The sequence below is a fragment of the Hylaeus anthracinus genome, unplaced genomic scaffold (genome assembly GCF_026225885.1).
Source record: "Hylaeus anthracinus isolate JK02 unplaced genomic scaffold, UHH_iyHylAnth1.0_haploid 12002, whole genome shotgun sequence".
NCBI lineage: Eukaryota > Metazoa > Arthropoda > Insecta > Hymenoptera > Colletidae > Hylaeus > Hylaeus anthracinus.
This window is the reverse complement of record NW_026534349.1, coordinates 14,339,396-14,366,642: the sequence shown is the minus strand read 5'-3', so window position 1 is coordinate 14,366,642 and position 27,247 is coordinate 14,339,396. Positions and strand designations below refer to the sequence as shown.

Sequence of the window (27,247 nt, the reverse complement as noted above, 5' to 3'; positions counted from 1 at the left end):
TTTGTTTTTAATTATTCAAAAAGCAGTAATAAATAATATATTGGTGCTTTCTAAATGTCTAAGTCCACTTCTATGAAGTTTGTTTTTAATTATTCAAAAAGCAGTAATAAATAATATATTGGTGCGTCATGGTCGAGGTTGAGTCTCATAAATGGTTCATACCTTTATAATATTATTTTCGGAGTTTCTTCCTACGACTTTGATGCTAATATTTGTATTATTTTGATTTTTTATCGGTGATTAGTTTCCAGCATTCCTATGTGCAGTTCTCATGGTACTTTCGCATCGAAGATTAATCTTACTATTTTCTTTCACTTTTCCACATGAATTTGTTGGTTATTTAAATATAGCTTAGGTAGGATGCCTGAGCCTGATAGTCCATTAATGATCACATATACGAAGTCTTTTTCTCGAAGATTTCCAATCCTGATGTCAAGGACCATTTGCAAATATTATTTAATGCCTGTAGTTTCTCTATTTCTTTCCTATGTTTATCTACAACGTAATCTACCTCCGTCAGAGTAGAAATCTTAATTACAATCGCATCTCGCGCCGATTAAAGTCGGGCGTCGCGATTTCCAAAAAATTACGTAAATAACAGGCGCGGCGGTACGATCGAGTACAAATTAGTCTGCGGAACTAACGCGCGGTCCAATAATCTTAATCGACGTCTGATCGACGTTTAATCGATAAGTAGCCTGCACGTGGGTTGATGAATCGATGCCCTCGGTGAGAGCTAATCGAAACAAAAAGGAAAAAAGAAGAAGAAGAAAAAAAGGAATCTCGACTCTTGTTTGAAAGCTTGTCCATTCTAATTACCATTCCACTGTGCACCGATGGACATGAACTTGGAAAGTCGGTGGTTCGTTTGCCGATGGTGATATACAGTTAAACATTAAGCGCATTGGCGGTGAACATTTTTCAGAAACGAACTCTCTCCGATTTCATATAATACAACAACAAACCAACGAAGTTCCGGTTTAACTAGTTTCGAGTTGTCACCAATTGGTCAGAGATACACTTGCTTTTCCGTTCAGGGTTGTATGATAACGAACGAAATAATTAGTTATACTGAGTGAGACATTATTTAGTCGATTGAAGAATGATAATTTTGCTGGCCCGATAGAGGTGTTACTTATAGATCGTAGTAGATCATAGTATACAGATGATTTTTCTTTGCCTCGCTCATGATTCATTTTAGAGTCTGTTTGTATGGTATAGCCTCTTTTAGGAATTCCTTTCTAATATCATTTTTTATATATAATTGTGGTTATAAGTACTTTTATTTAAAAATAAAGAAGTCAAGTTTCAGAAAATCAAAATCCTATAGCCCTTTCTGATATAATAATTTGACCTAGTATCAAGAACATCTAGATATCTTGTATTTTCTTCTTTAAATTGATGTTTCTTCTTTGGTATATTACTGTATTTATGCAATGACCATATTCAACAAATTTTGTCCTTTTATAATATGTGGTATTATAATTACGCGATGGATATCAGAAGGACCTAAATGATTGTGTGAAATTAACTTTATAAAATGCTTGATTTTTATGTATCTTATATTAAGTTTAATTTTAAGTAGATCTGTATACATATATGTATAATAACGATACTCGGTTACTTTCTTATATTGTTCTATGTATTTCCTAGGCTATACTTCATAGATTAATTATATTATAAAAGCTTTCTACGATAAAATAATGTTACGTGTTTCTTTTTATATAATTCGCGGTTTTCTTCGATCTACATTTAAGAACAATCATCAACTTATGGTCGGTATGTTATATCCTAATGAGCTTGTAATAAAGATTTGTAACTGATGTTATAGTTTTGTACTTCACAAGCTTTCTATAGAGTTTAATATTATTTACATCCAAGCATTTTTTTTACGTTGACAGGTGTTTACTACTGGAACATTCGTGGGCTTTCGCGGAAAGTTCGATGTAATGTACCCCACACCTGGTAAGGTTTAACCTTGTAAGATGATAAAGGAACAGTTGGCACGTGGCTCCAGAAATTGCATGGTATCATTCCATAAGAATTAAAAATGATACATAAGTTCTTGCGACAATGTTCGCATAAATACCCAATTATCTCAATATTCTCATTTATCATGTATTAGCACATTTGTTTGATGCTCAACGTCAATTCACCTTCATTTCTACACATTTTTCTCAGTTAGAGGACCGGAATGAGTGAATGTAAAAGGACGGCGGGAGTGTTGGGAAAACAGTAGGAGTACGAAGCTGCAGAATTTATTAATTTATAGTTAGCTTCAGTTGTTTTTGTTTCAGAGGCGTGTAATATAGGTTAAATGTTGTTTTTATTTTTATTTTTATTTTTATGATTTGTAAGTGATCCTTCTTTAAGCAAAAATGACAAGGAATCCATTATCTATCCATCTACACATTTTACGCAACTAAATTTTTATACATAGCGTTATTAACGATTACACGTCAAATACAGATACGTTAAATTATTTGCCTCTTAACCTCCGTTTGTTTTGATTTTCAGAACCCGAGGACAGAAATCAAACAAAACGTAAGCTGTATAAGAAATGATATCCAAAAAAAAAAAGAGAACTGCGATTCGTTCTAGATCGCACCAAGCGTAAGTTGTACTTACTTCTGAAATCTATGCGACTATTAATACTAATAACAGTTATGAATAAACTTTCGCGACAGACGGACTGCTCGCTTCGAAATAATAACCCAAATTATATGGCCTCTTTATGAATTTTACCGGTGGGTCGTTACACCCTTCTTTAAATTAGAGCACCTCGTCCTTTCACCGAAGAAAGTACCGTAAACATTAATCAATATTATCACGAATACGATTGGTTAAATTACAAGTTATCCACTCCGACAGTGAAAGGTCCTGCGGAGTGCAATTAATTTGCTGACAAATAAATGAAGTTACTCGAGTAATAGAAGAAATATCAGGAAATTATAGGAAACGTAGCGTTTCCTGCCGGTTTTTGTTTCGTAGTTAGTATTTCTCTGCATATGGCACAGCAAGTCTGCCTTAACAGGGTCCTAGTCTCAATGAGATGTGTAATTTATCAGTTTCACGCCTATTTTCAAACACATTTTCTCACGATAACGTTCAAGACTTCGATCTTCTAATACAAAAGTAAAACTCCATTTATTTGAACTCCATTTATTGCAATGAAATTTTTGTGGATGCCTTTCAAAGCCTGTCTGTAAGATATAAACGGCTTTTTGAAGAGGAAATTAGGATTTTATTTTTAATTAACACTTTAACTGGTTAGATAGAGGTCTATTTAGAACGAGTCTAGAACTCAGTAGAGGATTTCTATGCTACTATATATTAATACTAAATAATAAATTAATTTCTACGTATTGTAACTATTTAGAAAAACGTTTATCTAGAACCAGTCTAGAACTCAGACGAGGATTTCTATGCTGGTATATATTAATACTAAATAATAAATTAATTCCTACGTATTGTTACTAGGTATAACAAAAGTCTTGTCTGTTACCTGAAATTGAGCTTTGTACGAGGACTATTAACGACACAGTTAATAGTCTTCTGTAGATAGACACTGTTTACACTAGGTCTACAGAGATTTCTCATTAGATTTCTATCACTGAATTTATTAAATAAAGTCGATTTATTACAATTAATGAAGTAGCTTCAAAATCGAATTTCGATATATACTTGTCTTTTTATAGGGATAAGAGTCAGAATAAGTGATTTGCAAAAAATATAAACATTTCAAGTTTCAGCAAAACCTCGTGATAATAGGAATGGGTAAAAATACTAGAAATGATCATGCTTCGTAAACCTAGTGTTAAAAAACCAATAAATAGGCTCCTTGTACATAAAGCGTTAATATGAAACACAATGAGAACAGTTTTGTTTGTTAGCACATTACTATTATACGTAACGAATCGATGGTGTAATTCCATAAACATACTCGAGTTTCCCTCGTGTACACGGCCATATCAAGTGTGAAATTATTAGCCTCATGTATCGTGCTTGTATCATGTAATAAAGCTGAAATATTAACCTGTCTGGTTCTCCATCATACAAAGTTCTAGTCGCTATCAGATAGCGCATTAGGAACTTGTAAAAACATCGAAACGTGAAAGTTGCGTTTATCGTGCAATTTTCGTAACGGAATGCACGATAAGGTGCACCAGAAGTGTCAACATTTCCATGTCGTAGTTTTTCACTTCCTACCGGGCGTCGGGGATCACGGAGGTTATCTGTTGATATACGAAGAAAGCCACTCGTTGTTTTTAGAATTTTATCGCAGAAGGTGAACGCGGAAGAGTTTTCTAAGTCATTTGATAACGCGAACGAAAAGTTTCACAAAATGAGGAGATTAAAACTATAGAACTTTAAGTTGGGAAGTGTTTGGACCTTTGCTTAGTTTTTGATCAAGATTACATCTAATTTGTTAAGTTGAAAGTTGATGGAAGATTTGGTCAATGGATGATGGAATATTGATGGATACTAATATTTGGATGCTGTAGTTCCTTTATAGCTTAAAATTGTTGAGTATTTGGATCTTTATTTTATTTCTGATCAAAATTGCATCTATTTACTTTGTTAAGTTGAAAGTTGATGGAAGATTTGGTCAATGGATGATGGAATATTGATGGATACTGATATTTGGATGCTGTAGTTCCTTTATAACTTAAAATTGTTGAGTATTTGGACCTTTATTTTATTTCTGATCAAAATTGCATCTATTTACTTTGTCAATTCGAAAGTTAACAAAACTGTTGGTTAATGTCGATGGAACATTGTTAAACACTGATATTGAAATACCAATTGAAAGGGATATTTTAATAAACCCAATTAGGATCATCCTAACGTGAGAAATCATAACTTATTAGTAGTTGGAGCCAGGTAATTTGCCAATTAACCACAATAATTGTGGCAAACTGAATATATATGTGTATATCATTATAAACGAAATTAAAACGCAAGGAAATGACAAGCTAGCGTCGAGGTATTTTTAAGAATGGAAACGCGAGCTAAATCGAAGCGAGACAGAAAGCACAATGGCTATTTCGACAATTGTGGAGCTAATTAGAAAAGTCAGGGGGTTCTCACATTTTCATTGAAGTGCTGGCAGAGCACCAGCTAAATTATAACTCCGCGTACTGTTACGCAACGAGTAAAGCCAAGAGAAGAAAAGTGCACAATGCCATTGTGCCATCCCATTACATCTTCTCATGGCTCTGAAGTAAACTTTCATGATTTCTTACCGTACATGGTCAATGATTTTGTCTACCATATTGCATAACAGGTTGCAAGAATATGCGCATCCGTATAGTTCTAACCATATATGCGATACAATTTCAAAATGTAACAATTTACAAGAATTAGAGGGTCGACGAACGAGTGCTTAAAGAACCATGAGACTTTTTAGTCCTTCGATAGGCCCTTAAAAATGTAATGAATTATACTACGAATTATACTTTGAAAATGAGTATCATATATGATTAATATTTACCATTACACAAGAGGGTATTCTTTTTTTCTGGGTTAGAGAATAGATTTTTCTTGTTAGTATTTTTGTAGCTTAAGATCTTTAAAATATTTTTAACACATTGTGTTTTAAAAAAAATGTTGAATTTTCAAAGTTGTGACTGTTTATATTACTGGTCGCTCTGCCAGAAAGATTGAACACGAAACTTTAAGAAAGTATTGCTTAATTTTTAGTGAAAAAGAATAGATATTTTGTATATTCTTTTCGTTAAGGTCTTCAAAATATTTTTACGAAATTACATTTAAGAAAAATGTTGAATTGCCCACGTTGTAACCATTTATATCACAGGCTACCTTATAAGGGAGATTGAACACGAAACTTTAAGGAAGTATTTTTTTATCTTAAATAAAATAAATAAATTTTTGTTTGTGCTTTAAAAATATTTCTACTACATTATATTAATAACAAATTTAGTCTGCCAAAATTTTAGAGAATCTTGAATATACATGTTGAAACAAACTTATCCGATTTTAAAAGTTCATGTGACGTACTTCGGCTGGAAACAAATCATGAAAATTGTCTCGAAACTGATAAAGCAAATGTACCCCCTCAAGAACAATGAAATTAAATTTTGAACTTTCCTAAAAGTATACATAAATTTTAAACAGGCTATTTATAGACCAATATTGCCATTAATGCTTCATAGAAATCTACCATAAAGACATCGTCTACTGATCATCTCCTAATCGCCGACTCGAATTGCCGCGTAATACCAAGTGGCAACTCTCAGTCGCCTTTCGAATGGTTAAATTGTAGCCATTAGAGATTCCATATACCCGAGACATTGGATATTCGCAACAAAGCTCTCGAAGTCTACTCATCGTGCGACCGTAACTCTTCTACTTCGACGCCTACTCGTCCCCTCGGACAAACTGGACGCAATACTATATAGCTACGTGGTTTGTATAGTATCGTATAACAAAAGCCCCTGTAACATGACTCGCGAGGAAAATGCTTAACGCTTTTGACGCTAACCCCGTTGCTAGAGCCTTTTCAGCAAAGCCTTGATGCGTTCAACTGACGCTGGACTACACAATACAGAAAGTAAAGAACATTTATGTAGTGCTCGCGATGGCCACTGCGCGGATCTCAATGTAAGGAGATATTGCATTACTTGTATTCATTGTGGTTGAAAATATGCCTGCATAATGTTTTAATTGCATTGAGTGCAGACATTAATTCAGTGTCTTTATACTTAATCGTTTGTAAATGTAGTTTAAGTTAAAGTATTTACTTGTAACTTTTGTTTTGTTAATTACTTTATTTAAGATCACATCATCTACAAGGTTATTAGTGACCACGTCAATGTCTACAATTTAATTATAATTTATTTATCGTTTTATAGTTCATTAATATCTTGACTAATTTGAGGAATTCGTTTCTGTTGTTAAGGTTGTCTGGATACTATTTAAAAGTTGAAACTCTATTCGATCGCGTTGTACTCCCTGATATTCTTCAATTAAATGTTTAACTGATTTACTTGTAATTTTGTTATGGCGAATGAACAACCTCTAAGTTTTCAATCTGATATCCATTAGAGTGAACCGATATACGTAGTCTAACAATAAGTCTAAACTTGATAGTCATGAGATTGTATTAATTGTAGAAATTAATTCTGTGCCTTTGTATAGTATATCTTCTATATTATTGTTAATAATTTGTATAATATAATCTACATATAGAAAAGTACACATAATTGACGCGTAGGGAAGAGAACAATGTTAACACATGATTTTAGATCAATCCTAGTAAGCAAATATTTAAACTTTATCGAATGAAATTCAATATAAATTCTAATTAATATTAGTTTGAGAAAAAAAGAATAAATAATTGAACCAGACTGACAATGAAGATAATAATTATTGATAATTACTACAGTCTTGCGCGTTATTAAAAATCATATAATTGCATCTAGATTGTCGATTTAATTTCAAACAAAATAATGGATACGAATAAGTGAACTTCTGAAGTGTGAAGTTCAACGAACGATGTTATAAAATGCTAAAATGCAACCGATTAAGGAAGAATAAATTTCTTTTCTTCATTGAATCATACACGGTGAGAGAATGTACCACAATTGATACGTACACCGTTATTTTTCTCATAATCGCATGATTTTTCCAATGGGATAACTTTGCAAATGTTCCAGCCGTTACTTATCTTTAACTATAATTGCTGTATAAATTGCAATGGTAGACGTAATGATACAGATACGCTATTGTTTACTGGCAGAAATGAAGAGGCCTACTGGTAGTCTGACGGGAAGGGTTTCACTTCCTCGAGAACCAATTTCCTGTAACTGTAACATTCGACCTAGCGACGGATCGTTCTGGAGTATGTTAACAGATGAAGAATTTCCATGCACCATGTTTCTGTTATCTTCATTGTAGAAACTTATTTCAAAATTCTATCAGATTTATTCAACTATTCTATTGCATTTGTTCTGGAATATTCAACATATCATTTATTACAGAAAAAGAATTTGTCAGCAGCAAACTTTTTCTACCTTTATTCTAGAGACGTAGTTTCAAATTTATTCCATAAGATTTATACTGCTACGCTTGTTCGATTCAATTTATTGTACTGAATTTGATTTATTACATTTATTGTAGGAAATTTTATTGTATTAGGTGTTTACTAATTAGTGTTTGCACGACAACAAAGAAATTTTTGTTACTTTCGTAAAAAGGGCCATTGTAAAGTTTAAAAAATTTACTTACAAGGAAAGTAATCCTCGAAAAATATTTGTCTCTCGAAAAAAATATATTTGACAGCAATTCTATGTCTCATCGAGGTGTACAACTTTTGTATAAAATATTTGTTTAAAGGGTCATTTTTTTCAAACCATATTTCTTCTTTTCTTAAGAAATTTTTTTCTCATAAATGACAGACAATACTCCTACGTGTTATTAAACGAAATATGCTTCATTTTGACCGACGAACTGAAAAATAATTATTATAGACAATTTTAGTTTTTGGCAAAAATCGACGAGACACCCTCTTGCGAATTCTTCAAAAATTAGATTTTAATGATATTTCATTAGTTTACGTGGCATTTTTATGATTCGATTAAAACTTAACAGGTTTAACCATGTCAAAAGAAATTAAAAAAAAAAAAGTTACATTAAAAGAAAAGTCATGTCTATAGTAACCAAAATTAAAATTATAATATACAGCTTTATATATTTGATATTTAACGAACAATATTTGTTATTCTTCGTTACTATTATCTCTTCATTTTACGTTGAAATAGACGAATTTAAGTAAATAATTCTCTAAATTATGGGCACTATGTTATTTTCGTCGACTTGCACGTTTTTTCGTACGAAAAAGCCACGATTTTGCTTTAGAGCGGAAGAAGCGTTCTTCCGCGTAAGTAGGGAGATAAGTGTGTTCTATTTTTATCCATCCTCTAAATTATTCGATTAAAATTTTGCCCGGGTTTGGTGCCAACGTTCACGAGCATGCTCTCGGAGGACGTGATCGATCGCGTCTCGAGGTCAGCTACGAAAACTCGCCCGTTTCCAAGGACTCGCGAGGTTCCAACTGCGTCGACCTTGAGCGTGAACCTGAAATAAATGCACGGTAACTCCTCGCTCGAAGATAGAATTTCAGCACGGAATTAAAGAAACCGAATCGCTACCACCGCCTGTTTACGTTTCTCGTGCTCGAGTAACTCGTCATTTCAAGCGGCCGACAGGAGCGTAATTGAAAACCCGCTGACCGAACTTCAAAGCGACGCCGCTCGCGTATTGGCACGGCACTGACGCATACTGCGAAACTTGTATTGTTCTCTTAACATTACGTTCTCAAATGCTGAAGGAATACGTTAGTAGGGGACAATTTATTTCGAAATTTAGAATTTTCTTACCTAATGTTTAGTTTTATCTCGATATCACTGTATCGCTATGAGAGACGCGCTAAAGTGATTGGAATAGATTATAGTAAATCATATCTATACTGCGGATATTGTGCATTTACGGTGTTACAGATTACGAGATACGTAATATAGACGTACTCGAGATAATGCACTTATGCGAAATGCAGCATTAACACTTTAGCTACCTGCTTGTTTAGGAGTCTGCGCCTTGGAGGAGGATTTTCTATATTCTACATTGTAAATAGAAAACCAACAGGAAAGTTAACAGGTGGAGGTAAACAGTGTTGTTAAAGAGCCTATAAATAGGCTTCTGGCAGGTAAAGTGTTAATATTATTATATTGATGTGTAAAATATATTTTACATGGATTCTGCACATTTTTCTCATGCAAATACATGACATAGGCGTATAAAATCCGCAGTCTAAATATAGCCTGATCGATTGCAATGTCTACCCTACGACACTCCGTACCTTTCCGCTTTTATAATACGTAAATTTCAAACGAATCTACGGTTTGTCGATTTTATGTAGAATTTACAAATGTTCCAATCTGTCTACACGTCAACGTTCATTTTTACTTGTACAGAGGCAAGTTATCATCTCTTTTTAACCGACTTCGAAAAGGAGGAGTCTCAGTCAATTCGACAAGTATATTTTTGTTTGTAAACATACGTTTATAGTATCTCGTTAGTAAATTGTTATTATTGTTGTTACCGTTATCATCATTTTCATAGAGAAACCTTTACTAAATGGATTAGCGTTGCTTCCATAAGGATAACACGCAAAATATACAAAATTTTAATTCAAAATTGAATAAAATACTTATCACAACGATCTTGAATAATGAAGAAGAGAGTAACGACTAATGAATTGAAATTTGAACTCCAGAATGAAATTATACTCCATATCGAATGAATAAAAAAGTATGTTAATAATCACTGAATCGAAACGAGCCACTAAAATGTGCTTTGATTCGTCATCTGTCATTCAAACAAAACAAGTTAAAGCCTCTCCTTAAAGCCAACCTTGACTTACTAAACTTCGTAAGTGAAACCAAATTGGCTAGCAAATTTCAATAAGTTAATGTGAATATTTCCAGATGCCTACTCATACCATCCCTCTACTTCGTCGCTAATATTCATCTACTCGATGAAGCATGAAACCCGTATTAAGAGTTTTGTTAATACAATGTCGTAAACATTGCCCATCTCTGTGAAACTTGATCGATATGCCGACCAATCTGTTGCTGTATCTCGCTCGTTCTCGACGTTGCACGTGAAGTCCATGAAAGTTCGAACGGTCGCGAGAAGATTCTGGAGCGCGCCTCGATTAAGGGCACCGGACGGCGCAGAGTTTCGATCTTTAAACGAGGAACTACCGTACGGACGAAGTTTTGAATGAAATTTACCCTGGAGCATATTGTTATCGGTCTCCTCGTCCGCGTGGCAGTGGACGCTGCCGATGGAGGATGAGAGCAGACTCATGTTTCCTTGTCGAGGGGCCTGCGGGGTCCTCGCGTTCCTCGGGGACGGGTCGCCGTAACGAAAGTCGATCGGTGTCTCGGGATCGCGGAAAAGCCGCCTGGACCGTGCGCGTACACGATTGGTCGGAGTTGGCGTATTCGAACCAATCGTTACCGAGTATCGGCTGTGCGCCGAGCGACCGTCTACGAACGCACCTGTCGGCCGTGCATCCGGTCGACTCGGGAACGCTTCCACCCGTTCACTTTCACTCGACGTGGAAAGGACGACCGCGAGATATATCGTTCGAGAACCACCTGGCCGGTCGCGCGTTACGATCCTGGACGTTTTCAAGGACCTCCTCCCGATTCCGAACGGATGGATGGACCAGGCGGCTGTCCCGGCTCACACTGCGCTCGATGCGTCCCTCGATCGCATCCCGTTGATCGTCGATCGATAGCCGAACCGTAACAACTACGCGCACTTCCCAGGGTGGGGGGATCGAAAGCAGACGCCGTATGTAGTCACTGACACCGTCCTCGGTATACCTCGTAGCTCGTACTGTCGTGCAGAGACGGAAACGCGATAGAACCCCTGTCCAGCACCGTCGCTACGTCGCGAAAGACGACGACGCATAACGCGTGCAGGGACAAACCAAGCACCGCCGAGCCGCGATCAATAAGCGCTGGCACGGCGTCTGCGCCGACAATGCGATGCCACGACGGACGAGAGGCGAGAGACAGGGACGCCGCGAACGTGTGGGTGCGTCTGTGCGCCTCGGCGCTATCGACGCGACGCCGACGTGTATCGACGATTTGGGGTGTTCCTGTTCGCTCCCGTCTGACTACGCGATGCCGAGGGAGAGAATGGGCGCGTTAATTGGTTCTACGGTCTGAGCCCTTCGAGCTTCGACAATTTTCCTATTCGAACCGTACAGATATTATGGATAGTGTTGTATTCCGCTTGATTCGTTACTTTATTATTGTTCAACAAGTACAACGTCGAGGGGAATCGAACGAAGTTAACAAAGGTATACGCGTGGCACTGGCTAGAGATCCTCGTATTGAGACGATTCGGACGATTCTCTGATTCAAAGGGAAAAGTAGTGGGCTTTATAGGTTCGGAAAAGATAGAAAATGGAAGGATAGGAATTATCTTAAGTTTAGTGGTCGGCAAAGGAGAGGTAGCGAGGTCGAGGTCCGGGATGACTAGTCAGGATGAAATCATCAGTTATCGAAGGAAGAAATTTGAAATGTTTGCTGCTGGAGTTTAACGGAGGATGAGAAGAATACAGAGTTATCTTAACTAAAGCTAATACAAAAATTATGTTGGCATACAACAATAGCCTTGACGAGGGAGGAGTTTGTCTTCGTTAACCCTTTCGGAACTGGCGTTTACGGTTAAGGACGCAAAATTTAAAAATCACCGACGCTATCGTTTAAGGCGAATGTCGTTATTTGTGCACATGAAAAATGACCAGTTTTCCTCGAGAACTACATTACGATTTTGTTTTTAGTTTTTCCATACTAATTTTAGTACGAGTTAACCCTAAAAATTAAGTTACATTAGTATTAGAAACAAAGTTCAGGTCTGAAAGGGTTAAACTTGAAATGCACCAAGAAATGAAAATTTTGTAACAAAGTATATACTGATTTGTTTGAATTGAAATGTTTATTTTAAGTAAACAAATATTCCAACTTATCGGGTGCTCAAGTGAAAATTTTAAATAAAGAATTGAACTATAGCGATGTTATAGATAGAGTAGGGGAGCCAGACTTCTGGCTGTACTACAGCTAGAAAGAGGAAGAAAACCGTGGCGCCTGTCTGCTTCTGTCGACCAGCGCATTTTTACATTATTTTTATGTCAATGATAAATGGTTATCGTTTATACAAATTAATGAAAGCAATAATCCTCCCCTGATCTATCTACAATATGTACAAGAATCTAGAAAACAGACCCAGCCCACTGCGACTCCTGTAATAAGGAAATTACAATTGACCACTTAATGTACGAGTGCAGAAGATTTGGGCGACAGAGAAGAAATTACAACTTGAACCCAGAATCATGTGCAAAACACCATCAACTATCTCGAGGACACTAAGCTCTCGAAATTCTAGAATAGTATATAGTACCACTAATCAAACAGAAATTTAATTAAATCCATCGCTAATTACCAACCAGCAGATGTGACGAAAAATAAAACCATGTAAAAAAAAAGAATCTAGAAAATGTATACATGACTACAAAGAGTTAATAGTTCTCGAGGCATGTAAGGCTATTTCACTTTTATCTACAATATTTGCCCTATTATTTACAAAACATCACAAAATGGAATGATTAGTTATATTCTTATTACTTTATTTTCTAGTAAGGCTCAATGGGCCTACAAGAGACTCGGGTACCTCGGGTTCGCCAAACCCGTACTGCAGCTGCGACCAATCACAACTGCAGCCCCTGAGGGCTTCTTAATTCTTATTGTTAGTGGTCCAAGTTTGTAACGCGTTGATAAAACGCATTCTGTAATGAATTCTGTAAAAAAAAAAAAATTTTCTGCGAAATCTGAATTCTGTGAAACACGCCATCGTCTTCATAACTCATCTACGACTAAATTATGAAAATCCCCTTGTGAATTCCTAATTTCGTTCTTGAAAAAAAAGTTCAAGTATGAAAGACCAAAAAGATTCGTACAGATCTATAAATTACTCTACGCCAATTAAAAAAGTCTACGAGTGAATTAGAAATGTGTATATCTTGATTCTTTATTGAAGTTATCGTTCCTGGTAGGAATACTTGGACTGCTAAGGATTAAGAGTGTTCTTTTATCCAACAAAAACTGTTGAACGTTTGTAATTTAAATGATATTCATCCATCTTTAAATTCAGTTCTCATTGTCATACAAAAAATTGCACCTCGGTGGCCACATTCTCGTTAATTTGTGACGAGATAAAAGTTCCTTGGAATTCTATGTATAATACTTATATTTAAATCAAAATAGAAGTATGATTTATTTGTATAGAATATTATTAAATATATTACAGCTATAAACGAAACTGTGTTCGTTGTCTCTAATATTTACATGAACTTACGTAATTATTATGAAAATAATCTACCGTCGAGAGTTTGGATTCTACGACGCTCCTATTGATTGATCAATTAAGCGATACGATAGAAATTGAATCGTCAGAAAGGATCACGGTTCGTCGCGATGGGATTAATGACATACACGATAATATCGATACGTATCAATCCTACGAGCGTTCCGGAATCGTTGGTATTAGTAAGATGCACATATTGACATTTCTTGTGGTACAGATACGATTTAACCTGTTAATCGAGGAAGACAAGCTGACACGTCATGTGCACCAGTCCATGCGGTCATTCCACCCGAATGACAAATGCAATTTTCAACAAAAACAATCGTTAATTGATCATTCAAATATTTGAAATACAATTCTGTAATTTTGTATGAATTGCATGGCTCAAGTCAAGCTGCTATAATTGTTTATAAAAACCAAAGTTACTTGGTGATGAAGCATTAGGGAAATATTGTCTTGTAATATTTAATAACGAACAGATTAAGATGAAACTTAATTCAAATGAATGAATTACAGTAATTTATTCTTAAAACATCAAATTGTTTTAATTTAAGAACAATTCTAGTAGTACAATTATTATTATTGAATATTGTATATTTATTTATACTTCTTTAGTTTAAGAATCATTATATTAGAATAATTACTATCGTTATATATGTTATATTTGTCTCAATGATGAACTTTAATTTAAAATTAAATACATCATAGTAATTCCTTTCTATAACGTCATATTATTCAATTTAAGAATCATTATGTTAATACAATTATTATTATTATATCTGTTATATTTTTTTCTTTCTATTGAGTTTAAGAAATGTAGCACGATCAGCAACAAAAGATTAATAAAAGTCGAACTTTAAAATGCCATTAATTATATTTTAAATCCACACCGATTCCCATCGCTCCTGTTATTTCTGATGAGTTATGAACGTGATTAAACAGGTATGAAACTCGATGTAATCGATACGTACCGATACCATCGATGCGATGTCGTGGGTCCCATGCAGTCTCAAATCATTTGAAGACATTCCTTAGAATGATTTCATACAGGAATATCAATTTCAAACGTAAATGTATCGATGGTATCAAAACACGTCTCAGTTTCAGCACTAGTGGTTAATAGTACGTACTCGATTGATAAAATTAATTGCTCAAGACGATTGGCGATTAAAGTAATCGTTTCTTGATAATACGATTTACGATAAATATAGCGGTAAATGAAATTTAAGGAATGGGTAATAATAATCATTAAACGAGAGCTTTCATTTTCAAAAATAGGAAATGTTGATCATTTTTCTATCTTGAATTTAACGGGGCACAGCTAGTTTTATGTTGTATGTATGATAACTTATATATTTGCTTAAAAAATACCATCTTTAAATAGGCATGATGTCTAAAATAGAAAATCAAATATTGGAGTCGCGTATGATCACATAAATTTTCAACTTATTTATCATAATCATCTACCTGTGACATAGCATTTTCTAATCAGAAATTCTTGCATGTTCACATATTGAAAGAATATTAATGATAGTAATTCATCACTATTGTATATACATAGATAGCTGTACATACATTGATTCACACTTAAAATTGTCCACCATCCTTGACCTTTTGTCATATTCATAAATAGTAATGTATGCTAACGACAGTAGGATACTTTCCTTTCGTATTGTATGATGCTTCGTAAGTGAATAGCGAACCCATTCATTGAAAAATTTGTCAACGTCAACGATTGCGTATGGAATTGGAGCGATTTACTTTTCCACGCATTTATCCGTTTGAACTGATGTCGCTTTCGCGCCTAAACTGGTTGGTTCAAGCGACTTTCGTTAAGGTGAGTTTGATTGAATTGCCTCTCACCGCAACGTAGAAGTATCTAGGGCGACTTAATTGCCTACTTCCATTAAATTGCCAGGAACTAGTCGGTTTTTTTTTAACCTTTCGTAATATTATTCTTTTCAACCTCCAATGCATTACGTGCTTCTTCGATCTCTGCGCAAATTTTTCAGGTTTAACACGATAAACACAAGAGTATTACATTAACACAATTATGTATTTTGTAGATATTGATAATACTGTTTATATTGTATACAGTACAAAACTGATTTATTCTGAATCCAAAATATTTCAAGATGGAGTATTCTTGCTATAAAATACATAGACAAAAATGAATACAATTATCTATGACAGTATGTACTATTTATATTGTATATAATATAAAATAATAATTAAATTGGTTTGTTCCTAGTCTAAAATATTTTAAAACAGAATATACTTGCAACTCTCTGTAATCAAATGATTTATGTACGTATTTTGTGTCTGATAATTTACATGTGATTAACTTATCATACACACGACGAGACTTTTTTGGTACAAGTCCAGAGTCGAAGTTACCTTCTAAGCTGTTATTAAAATAATACCAGCCAATATGGATAATAATAATAATAATTAATAATAATTTAACCGAACCCAAATAATTTTCAACATATTTTTAATAATCTTTGGATGTGTACTATTATTAAAAGAGCACTAATAAAAGATTAGATACTGTATTTTATAATCTCCCTGTACGGAATATGTCACGTTGCTCGTGATGGAACGCGTGCTGGTGGCGTAACGTTTAACGTAACTGTTCATGATTGAATCACATTCGAAGCAACGTATGTAATATAAAAGCTGCTAACCACCTGGAAGAATCGAAGGTCACCGATTGTGAGAGACGTTAAAGGTGGCAATACCATTCTAAGTGCGTTTACCGACAAATGGAATGTCGTTTGACTGTGTTCTAACACGGAAACTTTCTCGAACTTCTCATGCGTATTGTTCAACAACTGCAATAAAGCTTCACGCCAGGTAAACAGATGGCACTCAGTTTGGCAATCGGGAATTTGAAATATTCGAATTGGTAAGTATTGTTCGATATAAATCTACCATTTTATTTTTATACGAAAAGTAAGTAGGAGTCGGATATTAAATGTATTTAAGTAACGTATATGAATTAGTAGTTAGTATCGCGTTTAGGGGAAAATCTGATGTTTAACGTAACAAAGTTTATTCGCGATATATGATTCGACCTTGTAGGCCCCCTTCAGGAAATTATATCAATTGGCAGTGACCATTGAATCTACATATTTATACGCTGTCGTTTAAAATGTATGTATCTATAATGATCTTGCACATTAAGGAAAATTAGATGTTTCTGAATTAACCATGACTCGTATGTTTTCGATTTTAACTTCTTATATTGTTGTCATTTTGAAAAGTATCGAATAAAGTGTAATCGAAATAGAGTTTTGTGAAAGTGGAAAGCAAATTTGTCTATAACAATTGATGGGAATATTTTAGTTAGGAAGAGCGAAAAAGTTAATATAAATCAACCAAAACAAGGGCGATCCGTGAAAAATAAATATACTCTAAAGTTAGTGGCATGGAGAATATGTTTCGCCTAATGCAAAATGTTTGAGATCGAGATGGTTGTAAAAACGCGAAACATAAAAATACGCGCACGCGTCGAGACCGCACGAACACATACATACACGTGTGACGACAAACATGACTGTACAATTATACACGGGGGTCATTTAGTGTTTGCGTAACCGAATCTTATCTTCGAAGGCACGATAGTTATTCCATAGCAGAGCCGTTTAACGCCGTAAATGATACTTTGATCGGTTTGCACTTTGGCGAAGCAGAGACACGTGCGAGTAGAAAGTAATTTTTTGCACTTTTCACTCTGATGTCGCTGACCTTCCGTGACGGAACGCGATTTAACTTTTTCATCGCTTACTTCTCGACAGTTTCTTAGAGAACGACGAATGTAAACAAATATTGAGCAGATGTTCGATGTACGGTACACTTGCGAACGAGATTTTCAGCTTGAAATATTACGTTTTACGTGACTTTTGATAATTGCGAATTTCAGATTGTGAAATAAAGTTCTGTGCAATCAAAATGTGACTTTTTATCTGGAGTAGAATATGTTTTACTATGAGAATATTAGTCCAAATGCTCTTGACTGCAATATTGCACTTGTGCGGAACTATTTATACCATTTTTTTTTATAAGAATCGTTCATTTTTAAGACAGATACGTGCAGCGCTATAAACGAATGTTCTATTTGTCTACGAAAATATAAATTAATGTGAAATCATGATATAGGTTATTGTACAATTAACATTTTCTTTTCAAAATCGCTAACTTTCAAGGTAAGTGTATGCTGTGATATAAATTAATGTCATATTTGTCTATGCAAACTTAGATGATTGTAAAACTAATACTTTTTGAAAGGATTCACTAATTTTCGAGACAAACGTGTGCAGTGCTATAAACGAATGTTCTATTTATCCATAAAATCCTATTGTAAAACTATGAATTGTAGATCAATGGTGCAATATAAATATAATAATATAATGTATCGTAATACGATGGCCTTGAAAATATTGCACATTTCAGAACTTTGATTCATTGAATACGTAACTACAAGAAAAAATAATTTTAAGCACGGTAATCCATGGACTTCTGCCATTGTCTTGAAAGCAATTGTATTCCTCCGCAATACTACGTTGGTTCTTTCAATGCAAAACAGTTCGCTCGTCTATATAGTTGACGTCAGTTGACTGTTAAAACGCCTCTTGCTCCAATGCTGAACCTCATAAGAGGTAATAATTAAACAGAACAAGATTTAATCTGCGTACTAGGAATAATAATAATTTTACTTGTAAATTATTATGAGGTTTCTTAACGATTATATAAAAGCACCAGAGCTTCCAGTTTTACACTAAACAGTGAGTGAAACGAACAGTGAAAAGTGAAACATATGCAAAATATATCTTCTTAATCAGAAAAAGAAGACCTTTACAATATATTCAATATATTATGTTTACTTTATAATATTGTATTATATATACACTATATTACAATAAATAATATGTTAATACGTAAATTCTAGGATTATCACCGTTTAGATAATTAAAAATAATCGATAATTAAAAATTGAAAATAAATAGCGAAAGAATGCTGTTTTATTTTTTGATTTCTCTGCAAGTACTTGATTGACGTTGATTTTATTTGACACTGACAACCTTTCCGTCAGGTATGCGAATAGTATGCGTAAATGTAGCAACTAATAGGAATGCAGAAAACCAGTATGAAAGTAGGTGACATGCGAGATCACACGAATTATCATACGTAATTTCCTTCATCGTGTGCGCATAATATCAGTCACGCATAATATTTAGTGCCAACTTCTGAACGAAGTACAAGTACGCCGTATTTAGTATTTTCATTTATGTCGTCGACAGTTTCCTCACATTATGATTAGAGTGTTCGACTCTCCAAACCCAATTTTTTAACGAGAATAATTATCTAATAAGATATTTCGTAAACATCCATAAAAGAACATACACGAAATGGTAAATTTGAATTCACAAAAATATTTGATATTATTTTTATGTAATATTTATATTTGTATTTTATATATTTTTGTACAATAGAGAATGGACTGCAACTGCATGTAATACATCAAACAATTTAGTTTGTATTAAAGTCTTGTCTAACGTTTAATTCGTACTTTTATTTGTACTGTTGTCACGTTTACTATCCATAACAGCATCGATAACATATTAATGAAAGCAGCTGTCCACAACTTCATAAATCCAAAGACAATTCAAAGTATAATAGTATGAAGGTTTTATTCCGACACGTATTTGGAATGATAGGCTGAATATAGCCAACAATTGTTCATTAGCATAATGAAAGAGGAATTTCAAGGTAATCCACTTACGTAGGGATCATAATTAATTATAAGTCTAATTGTGCTACTGTAGATACATTCTAAACAAATACTATATTACAATATATAGTATATAAATATAAAAAATAATAACGTATAATTATTTTATACATATGATTCCATTAAAAAAAATTAATTTGTTTATATATATATAATATATTTTTTTTAATGAAATCATATGTATAAAATAATTTAAATGTATACCTAACCCAGATTACACATCTGTATTAAATCTTGGCGCCCAAGGCAAAACGCTTTAAATTTGCCTGCCAGTAAAAGTGTACGCTTTCTTGAACCGCATTATAATGCAAAATAATAGTGTACGCCATCTCTTTGTCCCTGAGTACGCATATTTCATACCCTTCGATACTAGTTTGTAATTTATGCAGCTATCGATTGATCCGATATCGTTCCCATCGCTACTTTCTACACCTTATGTACCGAAGGGTCAAAGGCAACGCAAACAAAGACAGGATGGTACTCCTTCGGTCATTCATCATCGTTCCTGCACTATCGCGTATTACACTCCTGGCATAAATGTTTAAGCGAGGCTAACGGTTAATCTAACGCCCAGCTGTCGTCGTGGATCGTAAACATAAACTTATCGTCAATGATCAACACGTAAAGCGCTCAACCATAAATTCGACGATATCCGCGGTATATTCGCTTCGATAATGAGCGGTCACTATTCAAGTACCGCTGGTATAGCGGTTATCGCGAATTCATTTTTATTGGTGTCATTACGTTACTTTTGTAAAACAGGATCGGCTCTCGAATCACTTCGATGATTAAACCCGCTGGTCCCATTCGGTCTACACTGGTGGACATAATTATAAGACACCCCGAAAAATATTGGTTTAGGTACTTAATAATGTAGTTATATTAAAATACACTTAGTCAAAAGGGAATGATTTACTTTTTAATAACAACTTGATAAATTTTGCGAAAAATGATAAAACATTTCTAATTGATTCAAAAATAATACAATTTCGATTCGACATAATTACAAGACGCTGCCTAAAAGAAAAAGAGAATGTACAAAAGTTCTGAAATTTTATACACATTTTGAAGTACTAATAATGTGTAGAGCCTGCTTTATTTTGAGCAACTTCGATCATTCGTTTCGGTAGACTTTTGAATAAATGTTTTATATTCTTTTGATCTAAGTCTTCCCAACCTTTCAGAATTGCTACTTTCAGATCATTAAGACTGTTATATTGTTTGCCACCTTCGTATACTTTTCTACTCAACTGACCCTACACATTTTCTATAATATTGAGTTCCGTAGACCGTGCTGGCCGATCTAAAATTGGTATATTTCGAGCATGAAAATAATTTTTTACAACTTTAGCTGTATGAACAGCTGCATTGTCCTGCTGGAATATGAAATTTTACTCGTTTTAAATAATTAATAGCTTTCATTCTGCCATCAATGAACTTGATTTCGGTCTTGCCATTATACCCGATGTCTGCCCATAACGTCACAGAACCTCCACCGCATTGACGGCGACTTAAAATTCTTGCTTCTTATCGTAAATCGTGAAAATAATATTTCCAACCATTAGGTCCATCTAAATTAATTTTCTTTTCATCAGTAAAAAGCACTTTCCGCCATTTTTTCTTCCACTGTAGATGATTAAGAGCAAAATCCAGTCGACGCTGTTTGTGTACTATCGACAAAGGTGGTTTAACAGCAAATTTTTTTCGTTTCAGATACTGTCTTTTGTATAGCTCTTTTTACAGTCTTTACAGATACTTTTAACCCACATTCTACTAAAATTTGCCTAGGTGTAAGAGCTGAATTTGATGCACACCTTAAAACTGCTCTTTTGTCTCTTAAAGTAAGGGATGATGGTCTTCCAGATCTCTTCTTTTTTCCGTAATTTTTTCGATTATTTAAAAAATTACGAATTACACACCTACTTCTTTTCATTTTTAGTGACATTTGTTTTAAATTCTCTCCTTTTGCTCCTCTTTGAAAGATTTCTATTTTTTCCTGTTCAGCTATAACTTTACCATGTGGCATGATTTTAGTTTTAATGTTTTTCTATTTTATACTAACAAAGTCACTATAATAGAGAATTCACAGTACGAAACACACGAATACATTTAGATTCAACGACTGTCTGTAGTCGACTAACATTAATCTCTTATAATTTTGTTCTACAGAAGAAACCAAACATTACAATTCTTGGAAATGCTTCGACGCTTTGTGTTTGTTTACATTGTGATGGAGCTCGCGAATAGTACTCTTTCATCCCATCATCATTTACGCTACGTATACAAGCTTATACATATTTTTTTTTTTTTTTTAAATAAATGGGGTGTCGTATAATTATGTCCATCAGTGTATATCACCCGAAATGAAGTTTAAACGATCGTCGTTTTCGTTCCTTTAATATTTATATAACTTCGTTAAGAGAAAAAGAAAAAATTGTCAGTTTCTGGAACTGTACGTTAAATGTACGATAATATATCGTGTCTGGTAAACAAGTAAGTTCTTCCAGGGTCACGATAAGCCTATCACTAAGCCTATCCACGCATTAGGATGTTTACGTTTGTTATAAAGTCACAAAGACTTGTGACTGATGGTGCTCCTAAAATTCAGAACTCAAGCTTGGAACACCTGGATAACTTTAACTTTTTCAGGGACGATTTTTCTTCACACTTTTCTTATAACTGTACATCAGAAATAACATTATCGATGCAGCCAAACCATGCAATTTTCATTCCTCTTGTTGAGGGATTCTGTACTGAATAAGTTATTATCAAATTTTTTTGTTGTTATTGACAGTAATTATAATTAGAAAAAATTAAACGTTCAAATATATGGATAAGAGCGTGAAGAGGTTATCACTTTATCTATCAAGACCCTATTTATGAATCCGTTAATTGTGCTGTTGGTCATCCACTTACAATGCCCAATTTAAGAAAACAGAGTAGGTTTTTGATATACCTAGGAACAGTCATTTTTTTACAAAATGTTCAAGCAGGATTTGCATCGTATTAAATGATGCAACTTCGGAATTTAGTGCGATAGACTCTAAAAATAATGAAAATTACTGTAATAGGATCAGTATGTAAAGCAGAAGTGTGGAGGAATGTGTGAGAATGTGAAAATGGTTGTTAGATATGTAACCAAGTCCATTTCTTGGCTGAAAAGCTGAAATAAATATATACAGAGTGTTGATACCAGAATTAGTGTAAGAACCGGAAATGGAGGGTAGCTGAGACGATTCTGAACCACAATTTCCTTTGTAAAAATGTCGGATGGTGCTTCGTTTTTGAATTATTACTACTCGGGCGCTGTGATAGGTCGATGATTTTTCGTTAATAATTCAAAAACGAAGCACCATCCGACATTTTTGCAAAGGAAATTATGATTCAGAATCGTTTCAGCTACCCACCATTTCCAGTTCTTATACTAATTCTGGGACATTTTGTGTATCTGCTATTAATTGGATTCAGAAATTAGTTTTCTACATCTCTCTCTAATTACAAAGATATAATTGTATTTATAATATAAACTGTTTTACCTTTTGCTTAGCTTTAATATTCTATTCAATATTGTCCATTCCGTTATATAAAGATTCACACAGGTATTTTTATTTTTAATCAAGTATTTTGTTTTTAACATGTTACCCTTTAACATGAGAATTGTAGGAATATTATTTGCAAGTAAAAACATCTACATGGATTATTATCAATAAATAAGGTAATAATAAGTAATTCGAATGATCAATATTCGAAGTGAATCAGCGTATTTGAAAATAATCATCGCGGACGCGTTTACTCTAAGCTACGTAAATAATTCAAAATTAATTATAAAATGAATGGATCATTAGAGTGCAATTACTCAATCTCGAAGGATTATTCATGGTGATTAATCATTCGTGTAACTGTGTTCCCATGTGCGATATTTTAACCGCGCGATAAACAAGTTCCATCGGGAAGAAGTATGACGTTTTTACGTCCTCGGATCCCCGTTTAACGAGAGAAAATCGCTGAGTTTCTAATCCCTTAACTAAGATGCGCGAGGAACCTGCGCGCCGGCTTTTACGAGCCACCGAGCTTAACCGAGACGGGAGAAAAATGCGTAAAACTCGTTGGAATCGAAACGTTTACACTTTGTCGTGATTTATCCAATTGGCATGCATGTTCGGCGATCGCGGGTATCGATCACCTGCTAAACGCAGAAGGAAAAGCCGCGATGGGAGTGGGAAGGGAAACGAAGAACCTCGCTTGAATTCTTGCGGCTGCAATCTTGTAGCTGCAATCGGACAGTTCTGTTCGGGACGTCGGCTTTGATTCTGTGCAGGGTTGCAAGTGAGAATAAGAAAAACGTGCTACGGTCGAACATGCTTTTCCCTTTAACCTTTTCACTGGTGCTGACAAACGCGTGTATAGCCAATTTTTAATAAAAAATAAACACGTTAGCTCGAACGAGGATACTCACGCATAAAATACACGTTTCGACCTTATTTTTAAACCGTTTACGACAAATTCGTTTATACGACTCAAAAATAATGTAATAATTGACAAGTAGACCGCGGATTTTATGCATTTATGATATAAACTAGTGTAATAAACACATGCTAAATATAATCAAAAGGTATATACACTTATACAAAATGAAATAACGTTATTGTAATAATTGTAGAATATATTGAACATAGAACAAGGATGCTCAGGCATACAATACACGTTTCGACCTTAGTTTTAGGTCTTTTTCGGTAAATTCGTTTATACGACTCAAAAATAATGTAATAATTGATGAGATATATTTATCTATATAATATATAAATTGATTATATATTGAAAGAATGTAATCATACATATCATGTATCATTATGTATTAATAAATATAAAGTAATTAATCTTGTTAATTTAGTGGAATTATATTTACTTGTGACATATTTGATAAATTCATGAATTAACATATATAGTCAATCTTAAATTTGTATAATTAAATGGATATAGATTTCTTATTAATTAATCATTGGTATTAGGATCCATAATTCATTTTTTTTTTTATACAAATTTAATCGAACAATTGACCAGACGAATCCAATAAAAAAAGTATTGATCTATAAGAATATTAATTTATATATATATATATATATATATATATATAATTAATAATACAAATATATAATTTATAATACAAATATATATATATATAAATTGCTAATACAAATATATAATTTATAATACAAATATATATTTATATATATATTTATATTTATATATTTATCTATATAATATATTAATGAAATAACATAATACGTATGATATTATAGTTTATTGATCAATGATTTCATTTTGAAGAGTACTTTTAAGTTTCATAACTAATTTCCTTTTTTTTTCTTTTTGGCAATGAAAGTACATCAACTCTTTTCTTTTTATATCATATTCATTTTTACATTGCTGCATAACATTTAAGGAATCTACATTGCTAACCGTATTATTGCGTACAAGCATATCTAAATGATTTGTTGAACATTTCAAATTATGTTTTTCCTGAAACAAGACTCGAAACCGCAATTTGTTCGTAGCACGAGAGGATTAGAACACGCGAGTGACTTGGTGCTCGGCTACGAGAGGTCAGCGTGAAATGAGTTTGCGTGATCTTAGAGGTAAACACGTCTAATACGTAGGTATTAGATGATGCATCGAATAAAAGTGACAGCGTGAAATCGGGGCGATCGCTTCTAGTCGTAGAAACGGAAGAGGAATCTGTTTTCCAACTCTTCCGTAGCTGTACCGATCAGCTCTCTATCTACTTGCATAATGAAATCAGTGCACGCTCTTACCTACAACGAAATACACTTAAGTATTTGGCGATAAGGTATCTGCTATCTGCGATAATAATTCAAACGATCATTCTGTAAAACACTTGACCATTCGTGATTTTTATTTTAGAATAACTAATACCTATTCTTTTACCTAATCTTAATTTTTGTAATTATTTCTTTCTAATATTTCGGAATAAAATTAACTTCAGTTTCCGACATATAAGCATTAAGTATATATATAAGTATATAAGCAAGTACGCGAGAAACGATTTTTATAGTAATGATAAATACAAATGTATAAATAGGAGATTTAATGATTCCTACAAGAAAACAAAATTATTATCCGATTCAGGAAAAGATGCGTTATGAATTAAGTATCGAGTAACGTAAATGATGATACTGTGTGAAATAGGAACTAATACTCTATAACTATAGAATAATATCATATTACCTGATAATATTTTTATAAAATGTATATTACATTTTTGTATTTATATGAAATTATTACTGTAATGGAAGGACGACGCTAATAATCATAAAGCTTGAGACTCCCTGTGTTTTTCCGTTTGAAATAATTTTGCATAAACTTAACTCTAGTAAGCTCACAATTCCCCCCCTCAAATCTCATGGACACTAAATATTTAAAATTTAATAAAGATATGCCAAGTCACTTTAAATAATACCTTGTTCTATTATATTGCTACTTAAAATGTTAAACCTCTAAAATTCGAACCTTTCATATTTTACTATCGAGACGCAGACTTGTATTCCACATTGCATTAAGGAAATGAAGTAAATGCATAAACGATAGCTGGTATAAGCCTCTCTGCGGAGAGAAACTTTGAGCCTCTTCACCTACTTAAAATTATTAATATTCACTCGTCGGCATCCGAAACGGAGATTTTTCAACGGAGGCACGTATATTTATTACGATGACCTATCGTGTGTTAAAACTTAAAACGCGATGAGTACTACCACTAGGCAGGAGATGGTAGTGGAAAGTACAAGTCGTACCGCTGTCATTAATTTTCCCGGGGGTAATGAAGGCAAGCGGGTTTTTAGAAGGCACTGATGAAAATAATCCGTGGAGTTGCACGTTTCGAATTACTTTAAACACGACGTTGATGCAAATATGAAAATTGCACGAGGGAGAATAAAATATGTGGTGTGAAAGACCAAAAATGTTCTGAAATTAAATACCTGTGGCTGTGGCCTAATAGTAGGATTCTGTTGATATTTCAAGGTGATGTTTCAAATGAAAATTGAAACAAAATTCTGAATTTCACGGAGAAATTTACCTATTTTTAAAAAAAGTTATAATTTATTCACGATTTAGGAGAATAGCTGTGATATGATAAAAAATTGATTTGTGCTCGTACATACTTTGTACAGTTTTTGTTTGGGGATCCCAGTCATCATATTAAAAAAAAAAAGAAACAGAATGTTAATATACTTTATGTACAGCAAAAAATACTATTTATAAAATAAGTAAGATCGTACTAAGTAAAACTAAAATATAAATAGTAAGAAATAAAATGTAAGTGCATTTCATTTATAGTAAGAGAATATTATTTGTAAGATAAGCAAGATAACGTGACTGTAAATCAAAATTAAGGGAATAAAGTAAATGTATCGACGAAAGACTGTAGCTGGAAGTAAGACTCTCTACAGAGACAAATGTACGAGCCTCTTT

The 27,247-nt window shown here is 33.8% G+C and overlaps 1 protein-coding gene across 2 annotated transcripts in view; it reads right to left on the bottom strand.

Moving 5' to 3' along the window:
• LOC128891680 (cerebellar degeneration-related protein 2) overlaps window positions 1–27,247 on the bottom strand; it is a 125,461-nt gene that overhangs the window by 77,707 nt on the left and 20,507 nt on the right. Inside the window, exon 1 of one of the 2 annotated variants that reach the window (XM_054151369.1) lies at window positions 10,818–11,546. The exons of the other annotated variant lie outside the window; for it this stretch is intronic. Coding sequence (XP_054007344.1) covers window positions 10,818–10,893 — 76 coding nt within the window. The 5' untranslated portion in view covers window positions 10,894–11,546. Of the gene's footprint in view, window positions 1–10,817; window positions 11,547–27,247 lie in introns of those variants that run through there. 2 annotated transcript variants of the gene reach the window in all.